Source organism: Propithecus coquereli, unplaced genomic scaffold, assembly GCF_000956105.1.
Source record: "Propithecus coquereli isolate 6110/MARCELLA unplaced genomic scaffold, Pcoq_1.0 Scaffold36, whole genome shotgun sequence".
Taxonomy (NCBI): domain Eukaryota; kingdom Metazoa; phylum Chordata; class Mammalia; order Primates; family Indriidae; genus Propithecus; species Propithecus coquereli.
This window is the reverse complement of record NW_012149285.1, coordinates 6,771,654-6,798,403: the sequence shown is the minus strand read 5'-3', so window position 1 is coordinate 6,798,403 and position 26,750 is coordinate 6,771,654. Positions and strand designations below refer to the sequence as shown.

General features: G+C 51.8%; 1 protein-coding gene across 3 annotated transcripts in view; it reads right to left on the bottom strand.

Annotated features, from left to right (window-relative positions):
• Nucleotides 1-410: 410 nt before the first annotated feature.
• Nucleotides 411-26,750, bottom strand: part of KCNJ1 (potassium channel, inwardly rectifying subfamily J, member 1) — a 29,231-nt gene continuing 2,891 nt past the window's right edge. For 2 of the 3 annotated variants that reach the window (XM_012651652.1, XM_012651653.1), the window contains one exon: nucleotides 411-2,628. In XM_012651652.1, coding sequence (XP_012507106.1) covers nucleotides 1,489-2,607 — 1,119 coding nt within the window. In that variant the 5' untranslated portion in view covers nucleotides 2,608-2,628 and the 3' untranslated portion in view covers nucleotides 411-1,488. Of the gene's footprint in view, nucleotides 2,629-4,789; nucleotides 4,826-26,750 lie in introns of those variants that run through there. The other variant, XM_012651651.1, reaches the window with a different exon arrangement.

Sequence of the window (26,750 nt, the reverse complement as noted above, 5' to 3'; positions counted from 1 at the left end):
GGCCAGTTGTGCTCCCTGCTATGGCCACTGGCAAGGCGTGAGAACCTTAACCCATCAGACGTCCCACTGGTCTTGGTCAGAAGGACCAGAGTATGCACATGGGTCTGTGCAAACTCAACCCTAGGCCTGGAAAGACAAAGCCATCCCTACCGACAACTGCTGGCAGCTGCCCCTCTATGTGCCAAGACTCACACTGGAGGGATTGGATGGAGCAGTACAGGAGGGGTGTGTCTGCAGCCAAGGTAACTTCCTCCTGGGGAGTCAAGACAACAAATGTGTCCTATGTGCCACCTCCCCACCTGTCCCACCCCTTCCAGGAGAAAGTTCACCCTCAGCAAGAGGATTTTCACTAGCTGGTCTGTCTCAATTAGTGCACAATGACTGACACTTCTGAGTAATGTATGCACAGCTTCAGAAATTTAATATATTAATTAACACACTGAAAACATTTTGATTTCCAAGCAGCTTTAAGTACCATTTTTTCCAAGACACGTTCAAAATAATGCAGGTGGGGAACTGAACAAGACATTCACAGTAAAACCTTCCCCTAAATCCTTCCCTTTTAGGAAGATGAGGTGTTGGCTGTCAGTGAAAGAAAGACTTAGCAATGTTCTACCTGTGGGGCCACATCCCATTTCTTTCTCTTTCCCCTTTTTGCTTTAGAAATAGCGTTTCAGTACAAACCCTAGGCACGGAAACACAAGAATTTTTTTCTTCTCGGAAGCATTAGCAGTATGTTTATTTTTAGACTGATTCTGCACCTTCAACTTCCTCATTGCCCTCTTGGAAAAGCAGGAAATACCCTTTTAACAGATTTGTAGCCCTTTAACCCATTCAATACAGGTGCAAAGAAATATCACCACCACTTTCAGCTCGAGCACTCTGTCTGGCTGGAAGGTGTTCATCAAGAATCTAGAGTGTGGATTCAGCCTCTACCTGTTCCACATGAGGTTAGAGACTCAAACTGTTCTTTGTGTAACAGCCTTTTCTTATTGTCATTGATAGGTTAGTTCATCTCCCCTAACTCAGGAGACAAATTTTCCATTGATAAAAGTCAGAATTAAAATAACAGTGGAATCTTTCTTATCAGTAGAATCAAAATGTTACTATCATTATTCCTTGATCCTATCTAAGGCTCATAATTTCTCTAAGGAGACTTTTAAAAACATCTTGTTTGGCTTGTCCATGAGACTTTTGATGACTTTGTCTGTTCCTACCAACATTGAGTGATCTCAAATAATCATATTTGAGATTCCAAGTGAGCTTCTTTGGCTTCCATTCTATAAATGCATTGCATGTCCCCATACAGCAGCCCTGTAGAGCTATGTGTCCTGTAGGATCACGGCGATGGGCTCAGGGGTCTTGGCGCTGGCAGACTTTGGAAGTTCTCACTCTACTTTCACACCTCCAGATCGTCAGTTGTTTCATAATGCTTCTAGTCACGAGGTGCCTCAGAGACTTTGCTTTACTTGGGATGAAAAGCCGCTGTTACATTTTGGTGTCATCTGTTTCATTGATTTCTGACAAGATGAAGCTGGGGTTGTCGTAGCCTCGCTTCATCCGGGCTCTGGCATCTTTCTCATTATAAAGGCACATGGCACAGTGTGGGGTCTCCACCTCCACTGTCTTGCTGAAGTTGTGGAAATCCACTCGGTATTTCCCTTCCTTGGTCTTGGATACTATGGGAGCAAAGCGGTAGCCCCAAAGCACCTCCTCTGGGACATAGGATGTCCGGACTTGGCAGGTAGCACTGGTTGATTCCACTGTGCCGTCTAAAAACACCACTAACTCAAAGTCCTGCTGGAGAAGGTTTTCTGCTGCCATGTGGAAGAAGGGGCTGTGGTGATCAATGACATGGTAAATTGTCAGTGGAGAGATGAAGAATAAATTTTCATTCCCAGCGTCAACCACAAAGTTGATATTGATCTGATCCAAAATAATGGTCTCTCCTTCAGGAGTGACTGTGGTCTTCAGAAGCTTCCCATATATGTGACTGCCAATAAGAAGGCTCTTCCTTAGATTAGCCACTCGGATCAGGAGACAAAGCTTCCCACCTCGCTTGCTGATCACCGCATTCTTGCTGAACGTAATGGTCTTGGCACGTTTTTTGGGCCTGGAGATCTTGGCTAAGATGGCGCCACACATGAAAGAGTTGATGATAACGCCAAGGATAGACTGGAAGATAAGTAGAAAAATGGCAGTGGCACACTGCTCTGTCACACACCTGAATCCATATCCGATGGTCACCTGAGTTTCCAGAGAAAACAGAAAAGCTGCGGTCAAGCCATTAATATTCTCCACACAGGGAGTGTGATTGGCAGAAGGATGGAACTCGGGGAGGTCTTTGTGAATGTAGGCTACCACGTACCACAGGAGACCGAAGAAAAACCAACTCCCCAGGAAAGCTGTGATGAAGATGGTCATTTTGTACCTCCATTTGAGGTCAAGCACAGCCGTCCAGATGTCCACAAAGAATATAAATCTTGACTGTGCCTCCACATTGCCGAACTCTATGTTGCACCTTCCATCTTTGGAGACTAGCCTCGCTCTTTGCCGAGAACGCCCCCAAAATCGAGTGACAAACCATTTCCGAAGATGTTTGAACATCCTTTCCGTCAAAACCCTGATCTGAAAACACATCAAAGAAAATCGAAAAAAGATTATGTTTATAGCAGTAATGAGTTAGGAGACTCACATGAAGACCTAACTACATGTAAAAAGATCATTCCAAACTATCTGGCTTACTGAGCATTGGGGCAGGCCGACAAGTTTATTCTGGACACCACAGTACTATTTCCAGTAGAAACTTTCCATGGAGGACCATATTACTCAAATGTAAAAAGGGAAAATCATTACAGAGAGACAGAAATGGAAGAAAACTAAGAGATCATATATTCATGGGTCTCCTGACCTCAATCAATCACATACAACCTTAAAAATGTCCATGATAACCAATTATGGTCTGTACTTTTATTTGATATTATTCTTTAAATTGCTTTCCCTTTTTTCTGTAATAAATTGAGCCTTATGCTAAGTAATAATTTCTGCGAAGTCACGAGCTTGAAGCACTGTGTTTTTTGAGATATATAAAAATAATAATATAATTTAAATACATTTAAATTTAAATAATATAAAACCAGTCATCGATATACTACCTAAATCATCTTGTCTGCTGCTGTTGGTACTCATATAGCTAGAGAAATCCTAATATGATTCAGTGCTCTCATTTACCAAATGAGGGAACTGAGACTCAGAAAATTTAAATGACTTGTCCAAAGTCCTGTACCTAACCAGTGGCAGGATGACAACTAGAACATGAGGCTCCTGCCTCCAGTCTAGGGGAACTTCTACCACACTGTGTGTCAGTTACCAAATTTTATATTCTAAAGTTAAATTTCCCTAAAATATTTTAAAACAAGCATGAGTCAAATTTATTTATGTTTTTAATGCTCAAAACTATTTGGACAGAGCTCACATCCTGCCGGATGATCTCAGAAGCTTTCTCAGCGGATCTACAAGCCTGTTCCTACTCTCTCTCTGCGGTTGGCCAAGATTCCCAAAAGGAATAGCATGAGGGTCTCCATCAACATCTCACACTTCCTTCCCTGCTCAAAGCTGAAGGCCTGGGGAGCACTGCCTTAAGCAATTCTCCATAAAGCAGAACCGTATTTCATTCACTCCTATATCCCAGCTGCTAGTGCAGTGTATGGGCGCTTACCATTTATTCAGTCAACATCAATGGAATAATTGAGTGAATGATTTAAGCTCTTCGAAATCCTGTCTGCTCAATGGTTCCTTATAGATGACACTATTGTGACTTCCATCTTACAGCAAAATAGAAAAGGGACTTTCCCCTAAACAGACAACAATGGTGACACCCAGGGGTCACAAACACCAGACCACCTCCTCCCCTATGCCCAAGAAAGTCAAGGTGTGCCCTCCACGGTTAGCAATGTCTTCGTGGTATTTTTCATTAAATGCAAATATGTTTTTAAAATAGATTTCAAAATCCCCCTGCAACAATATGTTTATTCATAAAAACTAGGAAGCGAAACCAACTTAGCGATAAACTTTAAACAAAAGTGATCTTCTACAGCATCTTGTTCATGGCCTTCCCCTTCGTGAAAACAAGCGAAGCAACATCAAGTGGAAGTGGTAAAGAGAGAACCACAGCTGTGGTGATTTGAAATGTTGAGGACAGGTTCTACAGATACAAAAAAAGAAAGTACTACCAAGAGAACAAACACACTCAGGAGGCCTTGCCCTCAACCCACCCAACCCTTGTTGACCTCAAGTCCCCAAAGAGGATGAGGGGATGGTCCCACACGAGGCACACTGAGGGGGAAGTGATTTTCCCCCCTCCACTCTGCTCCCCTTTTATGGCACACACCCTTCACCCTGGCCTACACCCATGGGACTGACCTCTCTCAGGTGCTGTTTACAGAGCTCTTCAGAGAGTGAGTATCACCTCAAATAATAAATTCTAAAACCAACATCCATCCATTGAATCCACATTCTATATGACACACACTGCAATTCCAGAGCTAGCTCCTAACACACGACGTCTGAGTTATTTTTCCCCACCACCCTTCTCCTCTAGCCTCCCTTGAATTCCTGCCCCTTTTGAAGGTAAAGAATACTTCTGCAGGGTGGAAAGTACCCCTGATTCAGCTCTTGGATACGTTTGGTTTCCATGACTGCATTAATGATAAAACACTATCTGCCTGGCCTAACACAGAGGGGAAGCAAAAGCAACCGGCCTGCGACACTTTTCCCAGTCTGCACTCACCAGCATCCTAGCCACGCTCTGACTGGAAGCACCCATGGCTGGAGAAAGCAAGGAAGTGGTATTGCGAGTTGGCCACTGTGTGCAGGCTGATTTCTTTTAGACTCAGCCTCATTTATTTCAGGCATCAGTCAGTGGACTGATGCTAATTTGATTTAGCTCGAAAACACTTAATGGTCGAGTCGTGTGGTTTAAACCAAGGCAATTGGTTGTTCTCAGACCAAGCCCCAAGCCGGGTATTTTTTTTTCCATCCTCACATGGCTTGAATACCGTCATGCTAAGACATGACGAACCGCCAGCTAAGGTCCCTGGGCAGCAGGCGTGGACCGGGTGCTGGCATTGCCCTGCCCTCCTTCGCCATGCTCCATTGCTCTCTTGCTGCTTCTCCTAAAAGCCGTGCCCCGTAACTTCTGGCTAGAAACAATGAGTTATCATCCACCTCCCGGCCTACTCTCTGAGACGCACTGAGACGCCGAGTTTTCCAAGTGTTCACAAAGGCTCCGGTGAATACACAGACGTGGACAAGTACATATTTGCAAGATGAAAGTAACACCACACCAGGAAGAAACAAGATACCATGTTAATCTCTCTATACAACAGTCACTGTTATATAAGAAACTGAGATTTAAAAGAAGCCTTTATTGTTGGATTTATTCTGGAAGAGCTAGCATTTACTGAAAGGTGCTTTTTACATGTACTGGGTTAGCCAATGCTGTTGATTTATTTGTTCAGAGTGAGAAGAATTATTCTTAGAGAATTCAAGGACACAAGACAAATTCATCCACTAACCAAACCCATCACTCACACCGCAGACCTATTATTGCACGAGTCCTGCTTTGCTTAGACAATGGCATTTACACTAACCACAAACAAAGGCAATATGTATTTTATGAACTATTAGGTGATTAGAGACTGTCCCCGTGTCTGGGTTATATAACATGCTGGATTTTAGGTTCCTTTCGACTGAAATCGGTAAATCTCAATAGCAAGCAAAGGGCTACACATCAGCTAATGTTTACCAAGTATTCTTAGTGCCTGGCAAAGCCAGTGCATGGCATTACCGTCCCCTTTTCTTTAGTGCTCCAAGTGGCATTCTTGTTCTGTAAAGAACCCATTCTCGGATAACAGACTTTTTGTACACTTCCCAGGCATTGATTTCCTGCTTATGCTGTGGATTTCAAAGGCAAACAGAACCCCTCCTGTTCTCAAGGGGCTCCCAGTCTAACGGGGCAGTGAGCTGAGGCATCCGCAATCACAACGCAAGCTGTGGTCTGCATGACACCCAAAGGAACAACTTTTTAAAAAGATCCCATTAGTGGGGATCCACCGTCTGCAAACACACTTCATCTGGCAGAAAACTCACTACATTTATGTATAAATTGACTTATTAATCTATCATTATTCAGTAATGACGTGTTGATAGCATTACGTGTGCCGGCCATTGTGCCGAACATCAGAGAAGCAATCGCTGGCCAAACAGACCAGCCCTTGCCATCGTGCAGCTCCAGCGGGGGGTGGAGTACAAACGAGGCAATAACGGTCAAGTGCAGAGCGATGCATGCCATGGGAGCACTCAGGGGAGCACCTATTTTGAGGGCCCAAGGCCTGAAAATGAGTTAGAGTCACACGTAGTAGGAACTCCATAAATATCTGTTGAAGAATGATACATTAATCAATGTGTATACGAAGGCAATGAGTTTGCTGCCACTTAGCTTGCTTAGTCGCCGGTGGCTCTCACTCTAATAGAGTCCTTTGGAAGAGGCGCTCCTGTGTGCAGTCGCGAACACACTGCAGCGTGACCGTGTGCGTGATTCAGGAGGGGCAAGAGAAGACAGCGAGCATGGGGGAGCCAAAAGAGGTTCCAGCTAAGCAGTAGCTGAGTGCAGAGAGCCGCAGCGAGACTCCGGGCTGGGAGGGCAGCAAGGGTCAAATCGCTCAGCGCCTGGTGCCCCTGGAGGTATTTTTGTTGTAGGCCCGAAGGAGAAACTGCTATAAACACCGTCACCTGGCTGTGCTTCAGAGACAACTCGTTATAATTCTAGACAAGTCCGAAGTCTCTTCCGCTTAACAGCCCTTCAACTTCCTGAAAACGAACACATTTTCCTCCTGGATCTCCTCTTCTCCATAAAAATGTATGCTCGTTTGCATGCAACGCCCACCTCACCCAACAGTTTGTGCTCATGCCGATATGTGAGGAACCCAAGTACGGGGACTGTTCTTTTGCAGGTACTTCGCAGGTTTCTCAAACCTGAGAACGGTCATCATGAATCGGGATTTCTTACAGCGCTGGGCACACGCCTCCTTCCCACCCGGCGAGCTCAGTGGCCAAACAGCCGCTGTGTGAGAGGGAGGGCGACAGGCAGTGCCGTCACTGCCTCTTACTCATAGCTTCTGCGCAGAGACCAACAGCAGTCTGCCTTTTAGCTGAACCTCTCACGGCTTACACACAACCTGTGTTAACTTCAGGACATTTCTGAGAGTCGAGATTTCATGTGAGAGGCAGAAACTCTGAGCAGAAATCAGATGATTTATTTTTCCCACTGTGGTAGGGAAGGAATTCACGTTTCTATGAAAATGTGCTGCTTTGTTTCAGACTAGCTGTCAATAGAATCAACGAGCATTTCTTGAGGACCTTCCATAGCGATGCTTCGAATGGAACTATGGGGCATAGCCTCTGCCTTCTTAATCAATATATTTGGACAAGCACTCTATTTATTGAACACCTATTATGTACCAGGTGCTGTGTTAGGAAACAAACAAGGTAACAGTCCCTGCTCTCAAGTTGTTCACAGGTAAATAATTCAAGAATTGTCAAGCAGCAGGTCTGTGCCCTGAAAGGACTGAGGACAGAGGGTTAAGGCAGCCGCCAGAGAGGAGACCCAACAGGCTGGGAGTCGGCTTAGACTCTTCAACACATCTTTGCTAAGGAGCTGAATCAAATGCATCTGACTGCTGCTGCAGAGGGCTTCCTGCTGTCCATGAACATGCTCACAAGCTGTTGGGGGACAGCCACCTAGCAAGATTTGCAAAAGTTCAGAGTCCGGAGAAGCATCCAGTCTTCTAGCTCCCCGGATTATTCCCATCAATCCAGAACCTCTGGCGGACAGGGGGTGGTAAAGCCTTTTGTTTGGTAAAGCCAGAGAGGTTGTCTCGGTCTTTAGTGCTACCAGGCAGCTCACGGGGGGTCCACACGGGCTCTTCTTAGACAGAACTTGGCACAGGTGGTGGAAACCATCTTTGCCGGCCTCGTGGGCATATAAAAGGGCGCCCGAGCCCAGGACTCTTCCAGGCTGGACCTGGGAATGCTCTTCAGGAATACCCTGCCTTTCCTCGGGGTGAGCCTACTCCCAGGTCCTCTCTGCTGTGAAGCCAGGAGTGTGCTCGTGTCCAGGGGCAAAGCAGCACAGGCCTTCCGGGGTTCCTTGCCCTTTCCAGAGACGAGAGCTTGGGAGCAAGCGCCGGGGAATCACGGGTCTGATAATGCTGGTGCTCTCGCAGGGCACACTGTGTTCCGCAGGCATCTCGGGGCCAGCTGGTCAGAGTAGCATTTTCTGAATAACTTGGTGTTATTTGTCCAATTTCTTTCCTCCATTGGGGTGTTGAGCATGGGGGATCAAGAAGAGACAGGAGATGTGGGCCAGGAATGTTCCCAGAACAGGTAACAGCCAGAGGCCCAGAGGCAGCGTGGCAGAGTGGAAGGAGCTCTAGCTTGGGTAAGCACAGACATGGATTTGAACCCCAGCTCTGCCACTCAACACTTAGGTGACCTGAGCAAACTACTTAGCCTTTCTGAGCCTCAGTTTCCTCACCTGTGAAATGGCTGCAATAATATACTTTCAAAGGTTGTTATATGATTTAAATGCAAGAGCATATATAAAGTTCCTAGAAAATAGCAATTATGCAATAAATAGTAGCGATTGTTATTGGTTCACAAATTTAAACTAGTGCAGCAGTTTAACCAGGCAGAGTCAGGTGGGCTGCGCTGGAGACTACAGCCAAGGAAGTCCACAGCCGAGGCTTCCAGCAGAGGGTGACAGAGGCTCCGACAGCACAGCTTGTCTGTGAGCTGCGCTGAGCAGAGCCCGTCCTCCCAACGTGGAACAGAAGACCTGGGAAATGTAAACAAACTTTATCAGCTTTGTCTATAATCAGGACAGAAGCCTTGTCTTGGAGAGATGGGAACACGACAGAGGGAGGGTATGGTCCTTGGCAAGGCTGAACAGAGGCGTGGTACCCACGCACGATGCCCCTTCTTTTACCATCGACAGTAGCGAGGATTGGACTAGAGGAAAGCAGGCCCTGGCACCCGGCAGCCGGCCCGGTACTATCGGCGAGGTCTTGGTGTTGCTGGGGGCTGTCCTGGTGCTTGCAACTGGGTCTTGCTGTTCTGTTGAGCACAGACAATGTCACAGAACGTCAACATCAGACAAGACCACGCTGATCATGATGGGTTGGAATAAAAACAAGCCCACTCTGCAACCGTGTCTGAATACCAGTAAAAACACGCCGGCCCGGCCGTTCTAGTGACTGCTGCTTCTTTCCCCGCCACAGCGCTAGGCTCACTGCAGTCTTCTCCCCTAGATAATAAGGTTTATCGACGTGTTCAGTCACAGAATTACCCACATTTCCTGACAGCACCTGATCCAGAGCAAAGCACTGCTTCCTTGAACCTTCCCCACACCACCCGAAACGCACCCAAATCCTATTCGAGTCTTTCCAACACCCTGTCGGTGAGACCCCGCGGCTGCTCCTGGTGCTTGTTCTCCCCAGCTGCAAAAAGCCCAGCTTGCCCAAATACAGGTGCGCTCCTCGTGCTTTTGGGCTGAAGGGCACTGATGCCACAAAAGGCCACGGAAGCTCACAGAATAAGAGGTGCGACTAAGAGGTGACAAAAGCCTCTTTACGAGCCACTTGGTGAAAACCAATTCCATCCTGTGGCTTCCAGAAGCCACACATGCATGTGTACACTTTGTGCGTACAATTGCCTTTGAATGAGGAAATGAAGAATCAAGGAAATAATCAAAATAAAAAAAAATTGCAAAAAGCCAGTAAAAGGAGTTAAAATTTTCAAGTTCAGGTTTTAAATTCTATCTAGCTAACTTGTTTCCTAGGGCCTAAGATAATTATACTCTCACCACAAGAGCCTGTGCCTCCTCCTGCCACCCCAACCGGGTCTCGGTGGGAAGCGCTGGGAGCACGATGTCCTGGCCGCCACCAGCGAAGCTGCCCCCCACCAGCGAAGCTGCCCCCAGGTCAGGTGTCCGCGGGTCTTACCAGTCTTTGGCGGCAGCGTGCATTTGCTGTGCAGTCAGAAACCCGCCCACGCTTTGGAAGCTCAACACTTACTCCTTCTCCCAATATTTCAATATTGTTTCCTATTGTTCTTTATAATTGTCTCCTGAGGTATTTTGGAGACACTGGTATGTCTCAGCTATGCAAAGAAGGGCCAAATGGGGGCACTTTGTCTCTGCCTTGTTCAGAGTTTCGAGAGAGCAGCACATCCCTGGGGGCCGTGAGGGATGGTGACAAGGGCATGAGAGAACCCTGGGGAACACCAGCACTCACGACCACACAGTGGGAGCTACTCGGCTCCTGTTCCAGAGATTTTTCTTTATTTTTTTTTTGAGACAGAGTCTCACTCTTTTGCCCGGGCTAGAATGCCATGGCGTCAGCCTAGCTCACAGCAACCTCAAACTCCTGGGCTCAAGCGATCCTCCTGCCTCAGCCTCCTGAGTAGCTGGGACTACAGGCATGCAGCCACCATGCCCGGCTGATTTTTTCTGTATATTTTTAGTTGGCCGATTAATTTCTTTCTAATTTTAGTAGAGACGGGGTCTCGCTCTTGCTCAGGCTGGTCTCGAACTCCTGAGCTCAAACAATCCGCCCACCTTGGCCTCCCAGAGTGCTAGGATTACAGGTGTGAGCCACCACGCCCGACCCAGAGATTTTTCTAAGACCGAGGGAAAGCTTTGCTTAACTGGGTGTAAGTGGACTGAGCCGAGTCAACAGGATAAACCAAGGTAAAAATGGAGGTGAAAGCAGAAAACGAATGAAGAGAAAGCGCAGGACCGAGAAGTCTTCAGACTGTGGAACGGCAGTCAAGGCGCCCCCGCCAGTTCCAGGAGACACGCGATGCGTTCTCAGCGCAGTGGAACACCTGCAACTTGCCCTCTGGGGTAGGACACTCTGGGCCCCCAAAACCTACGTACGGCTTTGGCCCACGCGCAGATGCAAAATCTCTCACACAGGCTATCATATTTAAATTCACAGTAACTCTAGCAGGCAGGGAACTGAAGCCCAGAGAAGTTAAGCAACTTGCCCAGGGTCACAAAGCAGAAAGCCAAAAGAGCAAAGATAAGAAGAATCTCATCTGTCAGACTTGAGAAATCTTTGCATTTAAGTCCTACGGCAAACTAAAAGCAGCTGCTAAACAATGCAGATGGAAAGTAAACATTTATTCAGCCCCTGATCACTCTGCCGGGAATGACGGCTTTCCACATAGCTCTTTGCTTCACGGAAGCAATCACACCAGAGGGGGAGAGCCAGCAAGGGTCTAAATCTTTTTAGACAGTGAGCCTAAAAGGATAGGGAGGGGACAGGTTCCCACAGACGAGGAAGAGCTTGCGCAAAAGCCCCAGAGAGGAGGAGAGGAGTCTGGGCGGGGCCGGGGGGCTCAGGGAAGGCCGGATCGTCATGCCAGGAGGGTTTGGAAGTGGCCGTGATGTCCACAGAATTAAGACGCAACTGTGGCCGCAGCTGAAGAGGAGCTGTGCGGCACCGTGCTTCCCCTGGACGCGTCTGCAGACTGTCCCGGCTCAGCAGATTGTGAGCAAGGGCCTGACGTTATGGCAGTGACGCCTTCCATCTGGGGACACCTGCTGATCTCTGGGGTGGGCGAGCACATGTTGCATCTCCTACAGCCAGAAGTTTGGTGCGGCGGCCGTGGTTCCTGCGGGGAGAGGGGTGCTGGCCCCACCCTGGCGGATGAGGCTAGCCAGCCCGGTGCACTTGCTGCTCTAGCGGAGGGCGGAGCACCTGGCCTTGGGGTCAGTGCCAAGGTCATACCCAGGCAGCCAACTGGGGATGCCAAGGCAAGAAGACACACGTTGGAGGACCCCTCCTCCTGCCAACCATGGGAGCGTGGGCAAGTCACTTAACCTCTTTAACCTCTCTGGGCCTCCGCCGAGCACTGTCTCCTCTGCAGGGAACACCTGGCATTCTGCTCTTCCCCACCCCACCCTGCCCCACCGCCCAGCTGACTTCTTGGCCTCAACTTACATGCCATTTCTCAGAAAAATATTTAAATGTCAGTTTTTCAGAGAAAGAAGAGTTTCCTGACTACTCCCCTCCCCATTTAAATCGGATTTCCTCTTTACCATATTTAATTGTGCTCTTTACTTTTTATTAGTGGTATGAACAGTAATTTCCATTTACACGTTCGCTTTTGTGCTGGCGTGAAGGCCGTGACCCCACTGTCTTCGCCACGGCTGTGTCCCCCGTGCAGGCAGACGGCGGGCTCAGTAAATAGTTGTCAAGGAAACAGGCAGATACAGGAAGGTGTGAACTACTGAAAGTGCCCGATTTTCAGACGGGGCTGTGGAGAGGGCGACACCAGCCCGACGCCCCGTCTCGTGGTGGGACTCTGTCCCCGAGCAGCCCACAAAGGGCAGACGGTGGGGTCACAGAGGGCTTGTGGCTCCTCCTACGCTGACCCTGACCCGGCTTTTCCGTAGCCCCGGCATGCAATGGCTGGCTTAGAAGACAAAGTGAAAATCAAGCCACTCACCTCTGCCTGGAGAGGTGCAGGAAGGGATTCTCAAAGCTTCGTGTATGGCTCAACCTTGTAGCGGCCAACAGGAGCTGCTGGCTTTGGACTCCCAGCTGCTGGGCTCGGAATCTGTCACGTTGTCTTTGTTAAGACCCAGGATAGGGATGAAGGCACCGGAGAAACACTAGGAAAACACAACAGACGTGATCGCTGTTTGCAGAGATAGGACAGGTCCCTGCAGAACCTGCGTGAAATTTCAATCAGTTTGGAGCAGGAACGGACAGGACCCTCCACATAGGGAAGGGGGGAGGGGTTAGTTCAGCCTCTGGCGGACTTGACTTTGACCGAAGTTCTCGGGCCTCTGCCATGCACTCAGTCCAGACCTTCCAGATGATCCCAACTAGGAAATTCCAGTTTCCAATGAATTTAGGATTAAAAATTAAATTACACGATGAATCAAAGGCTTTTCTAGTCTCATGGTCTTTTTATTCTCATTACTGTTAAAAAGAATGTCATCATGTTGAAAATATCATCATACATGTCTAGATACATAATCTCATACTGAAGCCAATACAGGTTCTCAAAAGATGTGTGTGAAGAGAAATCGTGTATTGTAGGTCATGCCACCTATGCATTAGGATGTTAGATATTTAAAGGAATCCTATGGTGGATTGTCTTATAAAGTGAAGAATAATTTTTGCAAACCAAATGATCATCCTTCCACTTGTTTATCTTGTAACAGTGTGTGAGTTGAGGGGGTGGTTGTTCTGAAAACTGGACACATCTCTAATGCACTCTTCTTAAATCTCACAGATTGGGCCACCCACCTCAAATGGCAACGGAGTTTAATGCAGGAATTTCCGTGTTTATAAAGTTGTGTGTATTATGTGTGCAGAGATCCTGGTATTAGTGTGACCCTTGCCGTTATCTGCGGTTTGGGTGGGTATTACATCAACTCAACCTTCCCAGCCCAGAAAGGAATGAATTCCATGTGGACGGGAGGCCTGAGCATACTTTCTCGAGTGTCTGCAACAAGAAACTGCACTTTGCTTTGAAGGAAACATATAGAAGTCCCAATCTCGACAATTTATAAAACAGGAAAATTCAGCTCAGGCCTTGAGTGCGGGTATTCGTGACGCCGCATTGGCAGGCAGAGCCGGCGTGGCCCCGCTCCGACAGGTGTGCACAGTGGAAGGCGCCGGCACCAGGCGCCTGGGCTGGAGGTTCTATTTGCGCTTTCCCTGTGTCAGCCCCGCCATGACCCGGCAGGACTTAGGAAGTGGGTTTGCGGGTTTGAATCTGAAGTCAGTCCCTTACTAGCTCCAACACCGGGTACTACGTGGCCTCTCAGTGTGCCAGTCTCCTCCTCTGAGAAATGGGGGCATTCACATCTGTCTTACAGATGGGGAGAAAGGGCTTAGATAACACCGGACTTAGAAGCGATGGAGCTATTTACACCTTCGGGACTGCTACCTGCAATTCTCACTGCTCTCTCGAGCTCCCGCCGCGCACTGAATCAAAGGATCCCATTGTGGCCTTGCTGTCGGGTTGTCAGTCCTGGGCTTGTCTACACCCGTGTGCAGCCTCAACAGCATCCTTAGAAAGGAGATGAGAGGGGCGAGGCTTCCGGGTGGAGGCTTGGCTGGAAAGCCAGCTTTCCTGTTGACTCCGTTGCTATGCCCCGGGGAGCTTGTGAGGGTCAATGATTACCAGTCTTGGCTGGGTTCTGCCAACCCACGGGAGCTACATTAATGGGGCGGCACGTCGTCACCCACGCTCCCATGCCCGGGTGCTTTCTGGGAAAGCCCTGCAGCCAGAAGGGAGCAGAGCCAGCAGCCTCGGTGACCCTTGGTTCCACACCATAGAGCCGCCCTTGGGCACAGGCTGGAGTCCCCTCTTCGGGGCTCCTCTTGCTGGCACTTAGCACACTCCCCTCCTTGCCACCAGGCAGAGCCCACCCAGGGAGCCCTCTCAGAACAGGGACACGTCCTCCCGGGGCTGACAGGCTGCTCCAGCAGGCGTCTTGAGCTGCTCTTGGCCCACTCCCATGTCCGCCCCTGAAACAAGAGGGCGAGCAGGAAGGGGGACATCCCCCAGAGCTGAGAGCCCCGCCAGGGCAGGGCCAGCGCAGGCCGTTACGGGGACCCGCCTCCCGAGAGGCCAAGGGAGCCCCCAGCGCGCTACTGACGCACTTGCTCATTCCTTTCCTCGTTTCTTCTTACTCAGTGGGGTGCATAACGACCTGGAAAAGGTGAAATTAAACTCTGCTTATTTCCTCTAGCTTGTCCTTCTATCGTAACCAAATCAGGTCGAAAGAAGCTTTCCAGCCTCACGGATGTTACTTACCCTCTTCGAGCTGCAGTTTTTCATAATAAACTGGTGACTATAGATGCCTTTGTTGTTAGGGGGATTAAATTAAAAGTACACATATCCACACGACAACTTGTATACACACATTTATGGCGGCATTGTTCATAATAAGCCAAAAAAAAACGGAAAAAACCCACACATCTACCAACTGATGAATCAATACATAAAATGTGGCATCTCCGTAGAGTGGAATATCACTCAGCTCTGAGAGCAGTGAAGTACTGACACGCTACAGCACGACGCGCCTCGAACACTTACGTGAGCGGAAGAGGCAGGTTCGCAGGGGGTGTTTCGAGTAGGCGGGTCTAGACAGGAGAGTCAGGCTGCCGGCTGCCGGGGGCTGCAGGAGGAGGCAGATGGGAAATCAGTGCCAGCGGTACCAGGTTCTTTGGGGGGTGACGAAAATGTTCTGATATTGTTGCAGGGGTGGTTTGCAACTCTGTGAAAAGCACTGACTGTGCACTTCCAACGGGCGGATCGCACGGGAATTATACCTCAATAAAGATGGGATGCAAAAATACACATATAAAGCACTTGTCACCAAATAGGGACTCAACAAACTCCCCCTGTACCACTCCATCCTTGTACCACTCCATCCTTGTACCACTTGCCTATTCCTTTCGGCCCTTGTGGGGACCTTGGCTGAACCTGGCACCTCCCTCCCCTAGCAAGTGGCTCTGGTGGTCCCAGAAGCACCACCATTGAAATTACTTTGTCACGAGAGCTTGGTGTACGAAAAGCCTCACTCCTAAACAGCAGCTCTGCTAGCCCTGGGAGGAGGTGGTGGTCCTCCAGCAGCAGAGGCAGGGCTGCGGGCCCCTGCCCCCTCCCGGGGCTCCAGGCCTGGGAACCCTGGGTGGTTGAGACCCAGGGCACAGCCCTCACCCCACCCAGTGCTGGAGAGCAGGTCTGCAGCTCCCGCCGTCAGCAGGCCCGAATGCTATCGAATGGGACTCAGGCGGGACTCGAGGGGACCCACAAGGCCTTCCCCAGCCGCACCGCAGTGGCACCACGCACGCGAGAGGCCTGTTCTCCCAGCCCTCCTGGGAGCTCGGTTTCATTCTCTCACTCTTTCTCCTTCCTTTGGTACATCTTTTATTTCTATTAATATGTTTTCTAGCATCTTGTTCCCTGCCCATGGCTCTCGTCATATCCTGAAGTCAGTAGCATTAACATTCCAATTCCCATTTAAGCCGGCCCCTCCGGACGGACGCTCACACGCCTCCCTGCAGACAAGCCGAACCCCTCCTTGCCCCGCAGTCCCCGGAGCCCGTCCCCATTCCCCAAGGAGAGAGAAGGACGGGGACGTGACTGGGCTTTGGGAACCCTGCTGCTTTCTTGGGCGACAGCTGGGCAGAGGCCGTGTGGAGGCCACATTCAGGGACTCTCGAGAGAATGACAGAAAACCGCCAGCCGGCATGTCCGGAGTTTGGGCCCTTGCTCGAAGGCAGGGCTGGGTATTCCTTGGCGCTTCCCGAACAAGGGCTGCGATCAAGAGCAAGAAAGAATGTGCCAGGCCCCCACCTCTCTGTGTGCAGTTTTCTACCTTGAAAAAACCCTCGCCTAAATCAATACACAGTGTAGTGACCTGTTTGGTGGCACGCCTTCAGAGCCAAACCTAGATCTTATTAAGCATCACGAGTACATGGTGGGTTTGGGGGAAGAGACTACAGTCAAGCCCGCGTGGACCGTGAGTCCTGAGTGCCATGAGCAGAAGGTGGCCGTCTCCGGGAGCAGGGAGCAGGGTGCGGGCTCCGGCAGAGCCCCCGGCCCGGGACACGGGCCCGGAGTCAGGCTTGAGTTCCAGCTCTGCTACTTACTGGCGCGTGGAGAGCAGCTGCCTGGGGTTTTACAGACCTAATTCCCAATGTGATCGATGAAGCCCGGAAAACTACAACCAAAAAAGGAACTGAAGGAGCAGTGAAGACCCTGGAGCTCGCCGAGTTAGTTGTGTGTGGGTTTTTCCTCTTTCTTTCTTTCTGACCTAACTTGCCTTCCCTCTGGCCGTGCTGCCATTTCCTCGTTCGCCTTTCTTGCTCCCCCACACTCGCAGTACCCGGGTGGGGAGTTCCCCGCAGCACTGAGTCCTGGCATGTGGGGTCTCGCCGAGGCTCCCCTGAGTTCATCGGGGCAGACGGACAAGAGGGGCCTAGCAGGAGGGGCTCCAGCAATTTTGAAGAGGCTGACGGCGGGCCCAGCACGAGCCAAAATGCTGCTCCCCGGCGCCTGCAGCGTGTGAGGCCCAGGCTCTGACCAGCATCCAGATGAGGCGTCGTTGCAAAAGGCCGCAAGTGGGGTTGGCAGAGCCAAGATGGGGTTCTCCAGGGGCCCGAAGGTAGTGAAGGGACAGGCTATAAAGGGGTGTAGACCTGGCTTAAAGTCCACCCCTTCCGCTGGTTAACAGGGTAGTTACTTGGCTTCCCTGAACCCGAGTGCTCTCCTCCGCGGAAACGGAGATGCGGATGCCTCCCTCACAGCCCCGGGTGGGATTCGGCGTCAGAACACCGCGGAGGACCCAGCTGGGCAAAGCCGCAGTCGATGTCAGGCTCCTTCCCTGTTTCGCGGGGCCGAGGAGCCCTGATGGGGACATGGGGACTGAAGGCAGCCGAAGACTGAGCTGGCGTTTGGGGAACTATTTGAAAACCCAGGCCTGGATTTAAGCAGGCAACGGGCCATCCCACCAGACCCAAGGATGACCTCGGCAGTGTCTACGTGAGCTGCGGAGAAGATGCAGGGAGGCGCGTGCAGCGCTGCTTGGGGACTTGCCAGGCCTTATACAGTCACCATCTCCAGCCCTCTCCCTGTCCTCCCGGCTCATAAAGAAGGTTCTATCAGAACTTCGGGGAGGGAGGAGACACTGGGCTCTGGGCTGCTTTAAAGGAACCTTTAAGAGTATCTTTGCATACGTGAAGCCCAGAGGGAAATGACTTTGTTTATCTGGCTGCTAGGGACAAATTAACAAACAGGGGGAAAGTTTGAGGATCAAGGAGAAAAGATTGCCCATAAAACGGTGAGATTAGATTAGACCAGGAAGAGGCGGTTGTGCCAGACCAGCTGAATTTCCTCTGAGGGTAGCATGGCCAGCCTTCCAGACCCAGAGGCAGCCGGATCCCAGGGCTCAGTGACTCACGCCTGGCACAGTCCTCTCTCTGAGAGCTCCTCACCAGTGCGGGTCCCGTGGCCGCCCTCGGGGTGCCAGGCACAGTGTGGACCGAGGAGAGGGCCTGGGAGCAGCAGCACGCGGGATGCACGAGGACGGCACGTCTGGGCACAGGCACCTGGGTTGCATTTCCTAAAAAAATTCTCCCAGCGCTCTCTTCTTTTCCTTCCCAGCGCCTAACACAGCCGACTCCGTGCCCATTTGCGTAGCTCGGCCCCTCCCCAGCTCTGCCTGTGGTACAGCGGCCACCGTGGAGCGCAGCCTTGATTCGCTCTCGATCGTCTCTCCCATCCCCACGTCGTCCCCCAGCAAATCTTTGCTGCTCTTAGACAAAATACATTCAGGACCCATCTGTCCTCTTCCCGTCTCCTTTGCCGCCACCTCTGCCCAGGCCCCGCAGTCCCCTGGCTGGTCTGCAGAAACCGCCCGCTCACCGATGCGGCCCCCGCGCCCTCTGCTCCCCGGGACACCTTGCCGCCGTCAGAGCGAGGGATGGATCCTGTGTGTCAGGTCACGTCGCTGCCTCGCTGCCGCCTCTCCCAGCGTCCCCTGCTCTCACGGCCACTAGGCCACGCACAACCGTGCAGCGGGGCCGTGCGGCACTCCCCAGCCCCACCCCAAACCATCCATGGCCTCCTCGTTGTGTTTCCACCAACTCTATTCTGTAAACGTGCCTCGCTGCTCCTGCCCTGGTCTTTGGCACTTGTCGTTTGCTCCTTCGGGACTGCCGTGCTCTGGGTCTTCCTGTGGCTGGCTGCCCCATGTCACTGGGGACTCAGCCCCGTGGTCACCTCCTTCAAGGGCCTTCAGCATCCAATCTAAGGTAGCACCCACGGCCCCGGGGCCAGCTCCATTCTGTCTTAGCTCCTGCCGTCTCTCACACTGACCGGCTGCCATCCTGGCTGTCTGCTCCCCTGTGGATGGTGTGTTCACTCACTGTCTGTCCCCCCGCACAGAATGTGGCCTCCAGGACAGCAGCCCATCTTGTTTTCCTCTGAGCCCTCAGCACCTGGACCTGCAGTGGAAACTCTACAAACATTTCGTGACCAAGTGCAGGGCAGTGTCCTCTGCGGGATGGAGAGTGCCACAAGTGCAGGGGCCCGTCTGCTGTGTCACCACTTTGTACCCCACACCCTGCTTTCGGGCTCTCCCAGTCGAGATGGCCAGGGAAGAGGAAGGAGCTATTTCTCTCCAAGCCGCAGCTGAGCTCTTTTGTACTTGCTCACGCAACCAGCGACCGAACAAACATCCAGGGATGGTCTGAAACCGCATGAGGCAGATCCGTGGATGCTGCTGCTCACAGGTGGCAGGGACATAGCGCCTGTTGCTGAGCCTTGGATGCGCTTGGGGCACTGTTCTCCTCATCTTTTTAAGTTAAGCTTAGATTTTCCACAATGTGTAGTGGCACATGTGTCGCATGCATTTGGAACTCAATATTGAGCCTGAAAACACATGTAAGAAATGTGTCACTGAGCATTCATTTACATCAGCAGTCCCCAAACTTTTTGGCACCAGGGACTGGTTTCATGGAAGAAAATTTTTCCACGGAGGAGGGTGGGGGTATGGTTTTGGGATGATTCGAACGCGTTACATTTATTGTGCGGTCAAACCTCTCTGCTAATGATAATCTGTATTTGCAACCACTCCCCAGTGCTGGCATCACGGCCTCAGCTCCACCCCAGATCATCGGGCTTTAGATTCTCATAAGGAGTGTGCAACCTAGATCCCTCGCATGCGTGGTCTACAGCAGGGTTCATGCTCCTATGAGAATCTAATGCCCCTGCTGATCTGGCGGGAGGCGGAGCTCCGGCAGTGATGCCAGTGATGGGGAGCGGCTGTAAATACAGGTGAAGCTTCGCTTGCTCACCTGCTGCTCACATCCTGCTCTGCAGCCTGGCTCCTAATGGACCACGGACCGGTACTGGTCCGCAACCCAGGGGCTGGGGACTGCAGATTTACATCATCAAAAAACTACCCATTTTTAGCATTTACTGACTTAGTCAAGTATTAAAAGTTTTTAAAAACTGCAACAGCATCCGAACCCCATGCAACAGCTCAGAGAAACTGAAGAAAACGTAGTTACAACACGGCAAATGGAATGCAGGAAGTTCCTTGGTGGCAATGGCTGGTGAGCAGGCAGAGAACATGGGGAGCGAGAGCAGCAGGAAATGGAGACCAGTAAGTCCACACTGTGGACCAAGCAGAGGTGCCCGGAGAAAGCCGCCACTGCTGGAGGAGGTGTGCAACACGGCAACCAGCCCTGCAACCAAAGGCAGGGAGAACAGCGGTTCAATGAGTCAACTCCACAGCACCATGTTTGGCTGACAATCAGCCACTGTTCAAATGGCACGTGTCTCCCTGGCGACACTCGGGGTTTGTTGAACGAGTGAAGGGATGAACAAATGAAAATGGGCTGGGGGGTACCTTTCAGAGTGGTTTGAAGGTAAAAGGGACAAGATGTGTGAAAGCAACTGGCCAATAATGAATGTTTCATCAAGTTTTCTTGAAGTTACTTCAGTCCGAGGGTAGCTTTTTCTCTAACCCAGGGATCAAAAATAACTAACACTTACAGACCTTACCATATCCCAGGCAGTCTCCATGGTAAACTCAGTAGTTACAACTACCCTACGACATAGACGAGACTATTATCCCCGATGTATAGAGGAGGAGACCAAAGACCAGAGAAGCTGAGTGATTGACCCAAGTCCACAGAGCTAGAAAGTTAGAATTTAGCCTGCAGTAGTGCTCAACTACAGGTAGGATTTTAAACCTTGGGTTTAATTATTGGAAGAAACTCATTAAAACACATCCCCTCCAATGAGACTTTCCTTGGCACAGATCTGAAGGCTGGTAGTGTCTTCTCTTCTAGACCCTCATGCCAGCCTGGCAGGTCGCCCGTCTTACGTGACCGAAGGCGCCCTGTGGGGGTTGATTTTACTCTACAGGACGGGGATGGAAGGGTTGACCTCTTCTTGGCGTGGAATTACTACAAGGGAAAAGGAAACGACACCGGTTAAATGTCTACCATGTACCGGAAACTCTGGCGGGGGTTGGTAGAAATCACTTCGTTCAGTCGTCACAGTGCCCCCAGGAAGTAGGTGTAACCGTCTCTGTTTTCCAAGGGAGGGAACCGAGGTGTAGAGGTTAAATAGCTCATAGGAAGCAGAGCTGGGATGGGAACCCAGGACTTAACCTGAGGGTCTCACCACAAGTTCCCTAAAGATTTGCCCCCTGAGGGGAGTGAATTCTGACCTCCAAATTAGGGGAGGAAGGACAGGAAGGCCTAGAAGAAAGATGGGCCCTCCGTCCTGTTTCCCTTCTGACTTTCCTTTTTTTCGCTTACCCTTCCTGTTTGTCTCTTCCTTCTTTCCTTCTGTCAATAAATCTTTATTGGGAGCCCGTCACGTGCCGGCACTGTGCTGGGAGCTGGGGGCACAGTGTGAGCGAGACTGACATTCAGGGAGGGGACAGCTGGACAGGTAATAAAATGGAGCGAATAAGCATCGAATAAGCTTGGTAATCACAGATTGTGTAAGGACTAAGAAAGAAACAGCACCCAGAGGTGGCCTTGCGGAGTATCGGTGAGCGGAAGGACTGGGTGCTGCAGGGGTGGGTGGCGACACAGAGCAGAGAGAGGACGGGCATCAGGGCATCGGCGCTCAGGCCGGTCCCAGCTCCGCCCCCTCCTGCTGGCTCCCGCCCAGGCCGCTGCTCAGAGACGCAGCGTTGCAGGCGGCCAGGGACCTGGCGAGCTCTGCAAGGACCCCACCTCTGCCCGAGAGTGGGCACGAGTCGAGCCTCCAACTTCTCCTCTGTCAAATGACAATAGCATCCACCTCCCGGCGCCGCGGCACAGAGTAAACCATACCATGTCTGGGAGAGCTCAGGTGGCTGCGTGATATATTAATACTGTATGAAAGGGAGTTGGCTTTGTAGTAAGACGGAGTTCAGTTAGACATAAGGAAGAACTTTTGACTGAAAGGGCGACAGGAGGCTATAGCGGGTTTCCAGTGAAGACTCTTACCCACATGACCACATAAAAGAGAGGCGACAGCTATCTGTTCGGCTAAGTGTCTGACACTTCATGGGTTTCACAGCGTAAAATGAATACATGAATTAGTGTAGAAATGAATGATTTTCTTAAACACAGAAGTTACTTGAGGGAAGAGTGACGTAGGGAACTCGGGAAGTCTCCTTTCTGTTACCAGGTCATCCAGAAGATCCTCCCGGAAGAAAGTCACCGACTGGATTATTGAAAATCAGCCCCCTGCCACGTCAGGGTGGGTCTTTGCGCCCACGACGCTGGACCAAGCCCCAAAGCGGGGGCGGGATGTACAGAGAGAAGGAAGAAGAGGACTTGGACAGGAGCTGCCCAGAAAAGCCAGGGCAAGGGTGGCTCAGAGACACAGGCATGGCACGGAGGAAAGCGCCCGGAGCCCACCCCCAGGGGCCACCATTCCCGTCTGGGAGACGCGGACCACGTTGCCGGGCTGCCGAGAATCTGCACAGCGCAGGGGATTGTTTTTATTGACCCCGGGACGGGGAAAGCCCGCAGCACAGAGGCAGGACCAGCGTCCCTCTGCCGGGTGTCGGGCCTTCTCCTCCTCCTCAGGCACAGCAAGGCCCGGAAATGGCTGGGCATCTGGTCCCCAGGCACTAGGGAAGCATGCACGGCATCCACCCCGTCTGCACTGGGAAATTAGCCTGTCTGCGCTCTAGCTGCTAGTGCCCCGGCCCCGCACCCACATGGCTGCGCAGAGACAGGAACTGCGGTGCTGCCGGCTTCTGCCCACGGCGCTTCCCCGCAGGGCGCTGGCTGCAGCAGGGCTGCTCGCTGGCACCGAGGTGGACATGGGGGACCCTGGTAGGGCTGGCGTCAGTGAGGACGGTACTGTGTAGAGACGCAAGTTGGCGGCGGGGACGCGTCCCTGGGGCCTCAGACAGAGAGGGAGCTACGAAGGAATTTGTACCCAGTAGTCTCAGGCTCATCGGGCAGCCCAGGCGGCCTGAGGAAAGGCATCATCGGGGAGACGGCCAGCACGCCGGTGCCCGCCCAAGCTCAAACCGTGTCGTCAGAGCCACATCTCGCCCGAGAGAGTGAGATGGCCGGGCCCCACCTCCACGGTGCAAAAACACAAGACCAGGAGCGAGGGGCTGGTGATAAGACTTCCCGAAGCAGCGACTCACGCCCTGCCTGTCGGCAAGTGGCCACTGAAACCCCGTCCCGGAAGGACAGATGCAGACTCCCCGTCTGTGGAAGTTCACTTCCATTGCCCTGCGAATTGCGCTCCTGCCTGGCACAGCCCTGCAGACCCAGCTGCTTCCGATCCCTGACCCACATCCTCCCGGCTGAGCTTCGAGCTCCGTGGCACCTTGTCTTCAGCGGGTATGAGAGAAGCAGCCCCTTGTGCGTTAGAAGCAGTCTTGGCCCCGGGCCCCAGGCCAAGCTTCTCCAGTGACAGCCCATTTCCAGCTCCACGTCCGTGGCTGTGGTCGGCCTCGTGGGACTTGCCCACCCTGTGCTCCGAGTGCCTGGATCAATGATTCGCACGGCTGCGGGGCCAGCCTGGACAGGGCCCACCTCCCACTGTCTCCCTGCCGGCATCCTCACTGCCGCGGAGACTGTTCAAACACCACATAGGCTGCGAGACACCCGCCGAGGCGCACGCGTTACTCGGGTGGGTGAGGACCACGCGCAGGGCGTGTTTCTCTGCGCTTCCCGGCAGCCGCTCCTGGCAGCCTTCACCCTCTCGGTCTGAACGGGGGCAAGCGCCGCCCTGTCGGGGAGGGTTGCCTCCATGCTCTGAAACTGAAGTCCCAACCCTGCACCACGGTACCAGTCCGTGGCCCATTAGGAACTGGGCCGTGCGTCACTGCCCCCCACCCTCCCTGTCCTCCATGAAACTTAGCAGGGGCAGGGCACTGCACGGCAGGAGGTGAGTGGCGGGGAGCAACGGGGAGCAAAGACTCCTCTGCACTGACAGCCCCTCCACTCCTGTTGCTGCCATCACGGCCTGAGCTCCACCTCCCCCCACCCTGTCCATGAACAATTGTCTTCCATGAAACCCGTCCCTGGTGCCAAAAAGGTTGGGGACCGCTGCCCTAAAGGGCTCCCGGGGCCTGGTCCAGCCGGGCCCGCATTCTGAGTTAGGATCACTCCTGACTTCCCTTCTCCTCCCCACCTCACCCCTCGAAGCAGACTGAATCTGGAGACCGGTCAGTCAGAGTGTGCTCAGCCGGTGCCCTGTTAAGCCTCACGGCCACACTCGTGCCTGTCTCCACACCCGCCTCCCAGTGGACTGGAACTTCTGCGGCGGAAGGCCTGCGTCTTCACACTGTACAAAAGCCGGGGCAGTGGGCTTCCCAGAGGTCCTTTAAGGTGACCCTACGCCCAGGCCTGTGACTTTTCTCTGAACGCCTCACTCCCCACACCTACGCATAATGCCCCGGCAGGCCAGCCCCCAACTGCACCCAGATACCCCGGTCCTGAAATGGTCCAATGCACCTTCAAACGCAAGACTCGGATTACTCTTATCTTTGAACATCGCATCACTGGACTGGGACTCCAAGGGGCCACATTTTATGGAGTCCTTTCCTGTGAGAAGCTAACAGCAGTTACTCATAGTGACCCAGTTCTGTGGAGCTCCTCAAGGACAAATGGCAGATCTGGATAGAGCCAGAAAACTCCTGAGAATTTAATCAAGGGCAACGAACCATGAGACCTCCCCCAGGGGCAGTCACCTGAGAGACCTATGGTCGTTCTAACTCTGCAAAGACAGTATTAACCTGTTGCTTTCAACTGTGCTGTGCTGCGTATTCAGATCTGCTCCCCGGGGCAATGGTGGCATATTGACATACTCCAGCAAATACGATTCCTCAATCTGAGCCGAGAAACATAGGTGTGTGTGCCGCGGGAGGAGATGGAGCAGCGTGGACATGGGGAAATTCTAAATGAATGGAAAGTTTGGCCTGTATTTCACAGAGAGTTCAAAAAGAATCTTCTCTTAGAAGCACAGGGAGTCACATGCATCCAACTAGAACGCGAAGTTCGTAGCGTCGTAACTGCGCAGAATCGGGCTCTGTTGCATTCTGGGGAACTGATTTTGCAAAACAACAGGCTTTTCGGAGTGAGGAAATTATTGATCCAAAATGACGCTGGGAGAATTCAGATTTGCATTTTTCCTGGGGCCTTTGAGCAAGTCGCTGCCCTTCTCCAGGACTTAGCTTCTGTGCGGCGGGTGAGCCGGGCCTGTTCACAACGGGTGTCTCAGTGCTCTGCTTTTTCACGGATGAAATGGGGTTGGGTTTTGTATTTGACAGCGAGAAACCTTAATAAGAGTTTCTGAGAAGCAACTCCTTGGGGCAGAACATCTTTGGATTCTCAGTAGCTGTGAAGTGACATTTCTCTGTGCCCTTCTTGGATTTTTTCTGCTATTTCTTTTAAAAGAATCCGGGAGTCTGTGTGTAAGGGCATGCCTGCTTTTCCCGTCCTGACGGGGCAACGGCAGGCCCGGCCAGTGTCCTCTGTGGCGAGCTCGGCTTGGGCTCAGGAGGGCCCCACCTGAGGCGGGGAGTGGGCTTCTCTGACCCTGCGGTCTCAGGGTTAGTTTTGCTTATTGCTACGTGTCTCTGCACTCATTTTTCCTTCATCCTTTTTAAAAAAGATGTTTGTTGGTTCTTGTTCTGTTTTGTTTTTCCAAAACAGAGTCATACACATTTCACAAGTCATACACATTTCAGAGGACAGAGCACACTGGGGAGGTCCAGGCCCTTTTCTCTCTCTCCTTTTTTTTTCCTTTTGATTTAGAGATGGGGTCTCACTGTATGGCCCAGGCTGGGGTGTAGTGGTGGGATCACAGCTCACTGCAGCCCTGAACTCCTGGGCTCAAGACATCCTCCTGCCTCAGCCTCCAGGGTTGCTGTGGGTATAGGTGTGAGCCACCGCGCCCGGCTCGGCCCTTTTCTCCTTACTTTTGGCGTTAGCCTATGTCATCCCGGTCTTAAACTTTCTTTCCCAGTCTATCAAAAGGGAATGTTCTCCTTCACAGAGACTTCCCCAGGCCTTGAAATGAAGGCAGAGGGTCTCTTTCCGCCTTCTCTCAACCCACCCACCACCCTGACCATCACCTCCACCTCCAACGATGCTCAGCTGCTGTGGGGAAGAGAGAAGGTGGTCAGTGTCCAAAGCAGGAGCCTTTAAAACAAGTTGCCATACCCAATTACCCCCGGTTAGCTACTGGGCAAACCCTTTGATCTCTGGGCTAGTAAGTTCGTTCAGTGGTGACTTGAGCAAGCGGCACAATACGTATTCTGGCCTATTCTTCCTCTGCGCCCCTCCGGTAGTTTATGAAAACTAAACTGGAATCTCTCTATGCCTCCATCAGGACCTCACGAGTTACTTCGGCTCCAGGGAGAAAAGTCCTGGGGTTGCCTTACAGTGACCAGACTGAAGTAGGTCAGGAATTAAACTCCAAAGTGCTGACTTTCCAGGCACTCTGGCGCTCTGACCTCACCTGGTATTTCGAGGCCTGTCACCCCGGCTGCAAAGGGAGGGGAGAAGGGATGTACGTGTGGTGGGCGCCAGCGTCAGACAGACGGGGTCTGAATCTCAGCTCTGCCACCTGCCACGTGTGCAACTCAGCCAGAGCTTCTCCAAGTACAACGA